This window comes from Alosa pseudoharengus, unplaced genomic scaffold (genome assembly GCF_046254945.1).
Source record: "Alosa pseudoharengus isolate Yale_2024_CS ecotype anadromous, Long Island Sound unplaced genomic scaffold, YU_APseudo_1.1 YU_APseudo_1.1_scf_6, whole genome shotgun sequence".
Taxonomy (NCBI): Eukaryota; Metazoa; Chordata; class Actinopteri; order Clupeiformes; family Clupeidae; genus Alosa; species Alosa pseudoharengus.
The window spans coordinates 209604-217500 of NW_027468848.1; the positions used below are offsets into that span (position 1 = coordinate 209604).

General features: G+C 47.5%; 1 protein-coding gene across 1 annotated transcript in view; it reads left to right on the forward strand.

The window, feature by feature from the left end:
• The first annotated feature begins 869 nt into the window (after positions 1–869).
• The window catches only part of dtx1 (deltex 1, E3 ubiquitin ligase), a 59406-nt gene continuing 52378 nt past the window's right edge, over positions 870–7897 (forward strand). The window contains exons 1-2 of the mRNA XM_076271229.1: positions 870–1531; positions 2495–3674. Of these exons, the coding sequence (XP_076127344.1) occupies positions 3419–3674 (256 nt within the window). The 5' untranslated portion in view covers positions 870–1531; positions 2495–3418. The remainder of the gene's footprint in view (positions 1532–2494; positions 3675–7897) is intronic.

Here is a 7897-nt window from a genome sequence, read left to right on the forward strand (position 1 = left end):
AACATGTTATTTTCCGTTTGTTTGGAAAATGAGATGCTATCTGTATCTGTATCTATACAACATACATGTCCATTTCAACATTATAGAATTAGTAATAGTGCATGGCTTAACACCATTTGAAACAATGGGATTCTACTGTAGAAATGGAAGAGTTGTCAAAATTACACATTACAGTTCCTCTTAAACATAGCTTTGTTTTCACATGCTCCCTAAACAATCAATAAATTCAAACAAACAAACTCAAAGTATCAACATTAGGCTACTGAGATAGATTGTTATGTTAGATAGAAGCAAACACACACACACACACACACACACACACACACACACAACTTCGCCTTTATAGGCTACATAGTTTTCACTCAATATTTGAACCGCCCTCACTAATCAACCGGTTAACAGTCTTCAGTGGCCTTTTATGGCCTGTGCTCCATCATGCAGGCTACAGGTGTGTGAGAAAGTCAGCTTTGCATTGTGCTTGTTGCAAGCACCTCAGGTTCACCGCATCTATCATTTAGGCTATTTATTAAATCCCCCTTAAAAACAGCCTTGAGGAAGTGGGATTATTTATGACACAGAAGAATGATTGAGTTGGGTCGGGGAAAGTGTTGTGGAGGAGACGGCCCTCATCACATTCAAGCTAACTACATCCAGTCAAACGTATGAGGCAGGCAGAGTATTGCATATTTAGTGGACCACCACACAGATGAAAAAAATGCGAATAGCCTATTGCAACGGCTAGAGAGTGGTTGATAGTGTAGATTTGTGCAGGACTAAACAGCGTGGGATTTGATTTTTCCACCACGGTCCGACTGGAATCTTGCTGCATCGGCTCCATTTCCCTTTACAGAGGGAAGGAGTACGGGGGAGCAACAGCGTCGTTCTTGGAGATGCTTATTGCGCACAGACAGATCGACGGGGTACAGCAGGTGATGGCAAGCCAACGCCATCAGCCAACGTTCATTTTAGGCTTATGAATTGGAACGAAAGCATTTTCACATTTGCTGTCTGTTATCTTCGCCTTGGAGTAGCATTTAACGGAAACCTAGCGTCTGTAACATTGGCTGTTTTCTTCGATCGATGATCAAACATCACCGGAGACCCTGACTGAAAGGCAGCCGCGAGGTGGATTTTCGCAGGTGATCTGGACCTGGGCGCATATTTGTGAGCAATCCTCCCCCTCCCGTCACTGTTAGAAAAGGTCATTGTTGTCTCATCGCCTGTTCTGTCACGGAGCCGTCTGAACGGGGGCAGCGTTAGACTGGAATGTCCGGCTTCCTCCGTGGGGATGGCTTCGCATCACCATATTTCGGCGAATTCTAATTCGGACAACGAACAACGGAATTGCTGGTATTAACGCAAGACCATACGGAAGGATGGCTCGTTCGTGGAAACGTCCTGCGTGGACGGGCTGATTGCGTGTTTGGTCCACTTATGGGAAATATGAAGAACGCGTGGGGAAGAAACAGAGGCTGGATTCACACGGGATGGCAGAGACGGCTGACGTGAAGGGATCATCAAGTAATCTATTGTAAGTCGCTGTCATGATCTAATGAGATATAATTGTTTGTTTTCAAACTGGAGAGTGAGATGCATGTGTCTTTGTGTTGCGCTTAGCATCACACACACACACACACACACACACATACGCGGCCATATCAGCACTTCAGTACAAGGCTTGAATGGGGGTAGAAAAATGATCGGTGTCTCTGGTCCGGACTGTTGCTGGATGTCATTCCAGGTAGCGACTTGGACTTCCCCCGTATCAGGTCAAACACTCGCACGCGCGCACACAAACACACACACACACAATCTATTGGGCGTTATCATGATGTGGGAAATTAGAACAACTGTTTTACTATCAGTAGCGCCTGTAACCTAGTGTAATGCAAGCCGTTTATGCGTGTGTTGACCCGACACGGACATAATGCATTGAAATACTGACGTAGGCTATTGGGCTACACGGAATCCCACAGCCAAATCAAATTTGGTTCATCGCCGTCGTCCGTGTCTAGGCGCACTTTAATTTCAATATAATTTTACGGTAGACGCATGAGGATGGCTTGTTGTGTCCCGTCCGAGCCACCGAAGACTGGCGCGCTTCCCGCATGGCTGTGAGCTCTGCGTGAAATCCCCAGAAATCTGTGCTATCTTATCGACATCACGTGCGCGGGCTGTGTGCTCGTGAGACTGCACACGCGGGCACCTGCTGTCTTTTAGAAATATAGGTTACTACTGTTGCCCTGATCTCGTTCTCACATCCCGTTACACGCATCAGCGACTGTAGCCTGAGAGGTGCTTTCTTTGTAACAGGTGGACAGCGACACACTCTTGGTCTGGGGATTGGGGAAAAACATGGGGGATCAGCCACTCGTGGTTTTACTGAACTGCTAATGAGTAAATGAGCGAGATTAGTGTGCTTGTTTTGTCCCTCTGATATAATCAGAGACATCTTCATTTCTCTCTCTCTCTCTCTCTCTCCTTTCCCTGCCAGATAACCCACTAGGCTCAGGACACTGGACGTGAGCACTGACCAGAGGAGCCACTGGACACAGCAGGACACACTGGACACACAGCAGGGCACAGCACACAGAACAGGGGTTGAACACTCTAGAACACTCTAGAACAGGCCAATTCCAGAACCTCTCCTGATGGAACCCCTGAGGTGATGGTACATGGTGACCAGCCCATATGTGTTCATGAGGACTTGGTTGGTAAACTGACCCCTTATGTGTCCATGAGGACTTGGTTGGTAAACTGACCCCTTATGTGTCTCTTTGGAGCAAGCGAGACAGACAGTGTCATTCGGTGTCATCCCCTCAATCCTTCAAACCATCCAGGAAGTTTGTGCAGAGCAAACATTACTGACAGCTTTCTCTCTCTGTCTGTCTGTCTCTGTCTCTCTCTCTCTCTCACACACACACACACGCACACAAGGAAGGGTAGAAGCAGTATCTGCATAGATGAAGGAACAGTCAATTCATCAAGGAAGCATTCTGTAATTTATTGGAATTAAGTGGGAGATAAGAGCTCTCTTGCTTGTTTTAAAACAAGACAGGTGGTGTTTACGTCTCCAACCCCAGTTCACCTGAGGACAGGTGGATTTACGTCTCCAACCCCAGTTCACCTGAGGACAGGTGGTGTTTACATCTCCAACCCCAGTTCACCTGAGGATTGATTCCTCCCTTTCCCCCACAGACTCGTTAGTGCCAGAGCCTGCCCAGGAGCCGTAGGCTACGCACCCCTCTAGGGGCAACAGGAGCCGTAGGCTACGCACCCCTCTAGGGGTAACAGCTGGTCCCGTAGGCTACGCACCCCTCTGAGGGTAACAAGACCCGTGGAGCCTGGCGAGGGCCGTGGCTCTGTAGGGGGGGTGAGCTGAGCTGGGCGAGCCCTGGTGAGGTGCCCGGCGGTGGGCATGTCTCGTGCGGGGCCTGGGGCGCTGGTGGGGGGTGCGGGGGGGTACGGGGGGCAGGGCACGGCCCGCGTGGTGGTGTGGGAGTGGAGGAACGAGCACGGGCGCTGGAGGCCCTACAGTGCCGCCACGTGCCACCACATCGAGAACGTTCTCAAGGAGAACCCGCGTGGAACCGTTCTGCTCGGACACGTGGAACCGCAGCTGGCGCCCTACGTCATCGACCTGCAGACCATGCATCAGTTCCGCCAGGACACCGGTTAGTGTGTGACGCACACACACACACACACACACACACACACACACACACACACACTAACCCTACGCCATCGACCTGCAGAACATGCACCAGTTCCGCCAGGACACCGGTTAGTGTGTGACGCACACACACACACACACACACACACACACCCCTACATACCCAATCACACACACACATACACACACACATACACACACACACACACACACACACACCTATGTACCCAATCACACAGTAGTACAGATACATAAAGTCATAAAAATCTACAGACATTATTGTCCCCCCTATCCCACCCCATCTAGAGCTAAAACTAGACCCCCCCCCCTCATTTGCACACAGTAATTTAGCACATCAAAGTGGGAGCAAGTCTGCTTTGTTAACAACCAATGTTTTGCTAAGCGTGAGAATGAGTTTAATTTGTGCATGACAATAGCTCTGTAGGGAGAGTATTCCACTGACTTATAGCCACAAAGGAGAATGATGTTGAATGATGATCCCAAATGCAGTTTTGACCTGTAGATGCCAGAGATGGGAGTAAGTCACACATGTGCAAGTCACAAGCACGTCTGGCAGTTTAGTTGCTGTAAGTCACACATGTGCAAGTCACAAGCATGTCTGGCAGTTTAGTTGCTGTAAGTCACACATGTGCAAGTCACAAGCAAGTCTGGCAGTTTGGTTGCTGACTGTTGTTACTACTAGGCTGTAACGTATGGGACAGGGACGGACGTGTTTAAGAGGGAGGGAGAAAGAGCTTACTTTGGTTACATTGCCTTAAATTGCCAACGTTTTTGTTAATATATCAAGATTATATTTAGACAAGAAAATGTTTCACTTTGTCATTTCACACAATTGAACCTAATATCCTGTTAACTAAAAAGCATAATCGATTCACAGCCAACTCTCAACATGCCTCAAACTTGACGTTAGGTTTCTAACACGACTAACTTCTGGCGGATGAAAATCGGTTATGTTGCTAATTTGCGCACTGCAGACTTTGCAGACTGCTATTCGTTTCTTCGAGTTGTCAGATACATAATCTGTGACTGTGTAGCCAAACTTTATAATGTTTTGGTATAAAAGTAGTGCCTGTCTCATTTGATCTGACACTTGCTGCTGGTCTGTCACATCACTTGGTAGCAATGTGACGCGTGCAACAGCAGCTAAGCAGATTTTCTAAAATCGTGAAGTTAACTCCTTAATATCTATTAATAAAAGTAAAAAGTCAAGTCATTTCAAGTCATTTGACTCAAGTCTAAGTCAAGTCTTACACATGTCGATCAAGCAAGTCTAAAGTCAAGTCTTTTATACATGTCGATCAAGCAAGTCCTAAAAATTGGGACTCATCATGTGACTCGAGTCCCCCATGTCTGCTAGATGCAGTCTAGATGAAATGATCATTTTCTTTACAGCAATGCTTCTCCAGACTGCTCCTCATTCTCACGCCCAGTAGATTGGACATTTAAACAAGAAAATGTGCTTTTGATAAGAGTGAAGGTTTTATGCTAATATATTTATGTAATACCCTCCAGTGTTTCCCATACATTGACTAATTTGTGGCGGCCCACCACAATATCAAAACTGACCACCACGCAATGATTTTCCAGGCTATACTATTGAGATGGGATGAAGTCTTGTAAAATAGAATACTGTTAGAACACTGTTGGGTTGTCAAGGTTAGCACACTATAACGTTACCGCTACTTGTCAATATCGACTTCTCGTGGAAGGCAAGCATAACTATAGGCTATTTTATTGACTCCGACAAAGAACCCCACCCCACCCCCCCCACCTACCACCACAAATAGAATGCAATTCTGTGGGAAACACTGCCCTCTTTATAAATAATATCAGGGAAGTTTGTGTACGCAGCCTATCCTTAAGCATATTCATGTGTAGTATACTTGCATAAAGAGTGAAGACACACACACACACACACACACACACACACACACACACACGGATGATGAATGAGATGATATTTGTGGTAGTTAGGGTCACTTTTCACATATGACCTTGCTGAAGGTCACTGCTGTCTGATTGGTTGAGCTGAGATGACTGAGGGCACTGCTGTTTGATTGGTTGAGCTGAGATGACTGTGAGGGCACTGCTGTTTGATTGGTTTAGCTGAGATGACTGAGGGCTCTGCTGTTTGATTGGTTGAGCTGAGATGACTGAGGGCACTGCTGTTTGATTGGTCGAGTTGAGATGACTGTGAGGGCACTGCTGTTTGATTGGTTGAGCTGAGATGACTGTGAGGGCTATTTGATTGGTTGAGCTGAGATGACTGAGGGCTCTGCTGTTTGATTGGTTGAGGTGAGATGACTGTAAGGGCACTGCTGTTTGATTGGTTGAGCTGAGATGACTGAGGGCTCTGCTGTTTGATTGGTTGAGGTGAGATTACTGTAAGGGCTCTCCTTCCCAGATGATCCTGAAAATAATTCCACACACGTTTTTCGCACCATGGTAATCAACTGTGGAAATTAAGATAATTAAAATCAAAACGGTAATTGTTATCATCGAGAATTTTAGATTCTAGAGTTTAGATTCTCTGCCCGAGCCCGAGCCCGAACTTGACCCGCGGGCCGGGACGGTCCGATATTTCCAGCTACTATCCTCAGACCGGGCCAGGCAAGCATTTGTGTGTGTGTGTTTTTTTTTTAATCATTAGCCTACTTGGATGGGGTTATAGTCAGAAATATTATACATTTAGCAAAGTAGGCCTAAGTAACAAATGTGTACAAAGTTATACAAGTTAGGCTACAAAGTTCCAAAATGTCATTTGTAATGTCATCTGCGCAACACGTGTCATGCGCAGCTTCTCCTCCACTTGCATGCATCACACCGGGCCTGCTGTGCTGTATTGTGTAGCTCACGCATCACACCGGGCCTGCTGCGCTGTATTGTGTAGCTCACGCATCACACCGGGCCTGCTGTGCTGTATTGTGTAGCTCACGCATCACACCGGGCCTGCTGTGCTGTATTGTGTAGCTCACGCATCACACCGGGCCTGCTGTGCTGTATTGTGTAGCTCACGCATCACACCTGCTGTATTGTGTAGCTCACGCATCACACCGGGCCTGCTGTGCTGTATTGTGTAGCTCACGCATCACACCTGCTGTATTGTGTAGCTCACGCATCACACCTGCTGTATTGTGTAGCTCACACATCACACCTGCTGTATTGTGTAGCTCACGCATCACACCTGCTGTGCTGTATTGTGTAGCTCACGCATCACACCGGGCCTGCTGCGCTGTATTGTGTAGCTCACGCATCACACCGGGCCTGCTGCGCTGTATTGTGTAGCTCACGCATCACACCTGCTGCGCTGTATTGTGTAGCTCACGCATCACACCGGGCCTGCTGCGCTGTATTGTGTAGCTCACGCATCACACCGGGCCTGCTGCGCTGTATTGTGTAGCTCACGCATCACACCGGGCCTGCTGCGCTGTATTGTGTAGCTCACGCATCACACCTGCTGTGCTGTATTGTGTAGCTCACGCATCACACCTGCTGTGCTGTATTGTGTAGCTCACGCATCACACCTGCTGTGCTGTATTGTGTAGCTCACGCATCACACCTGCTGTGCTGTATTGTGTAGCTCACGCATCACACCTGCTGTGCTGTATTGTGTAGCTCACGCATCACACCTGCTGTGCTGTATTGTGTAGCTCACGCATCACACCTGCTGTGCTGTATTGTGTAGCTCACGCATCACACCTGCTGTGCTGTATTGTGTAGCTCACGCATCACACCTGCTGTGCTGTATTGTGTAGCTCACGCATCACACCTGCTGTGCTGTATTGTGTAGCTCACGCATCACACCTGCTGTGCTGTATTGTGTAGCTCACGCATCACACCTGCTGTGCTGTATTGTGTAGCTCACGCATCACACCTGCTGTGCTGTATTGTGTAGCTTAAGTGCAACATGGAGCATGAAGATGTAAAGAAAAAAAGAAAAAACAGGAGAAATAACTTTGAGCAAGTTTGGAGTAAAGTCAGAGGTATGCATTTGTCAGGTATGCTTTGTCGCGTGCATTAAGTGTGCACGATGCTCGCCTATGACAGCAAAAAAATTAGGACTTTGAGATGAACAGACACATGAAGCAGGCTTCTCCAAGCTTCTCTAACCCCTGAGAGTGAGGCAAGCCCTCACAGAGAAATGTGTTGAGTTGCATACCCCTGAGAGTGAGGTAAGCCCTAACAGAGAAATGTGTTGAGTTG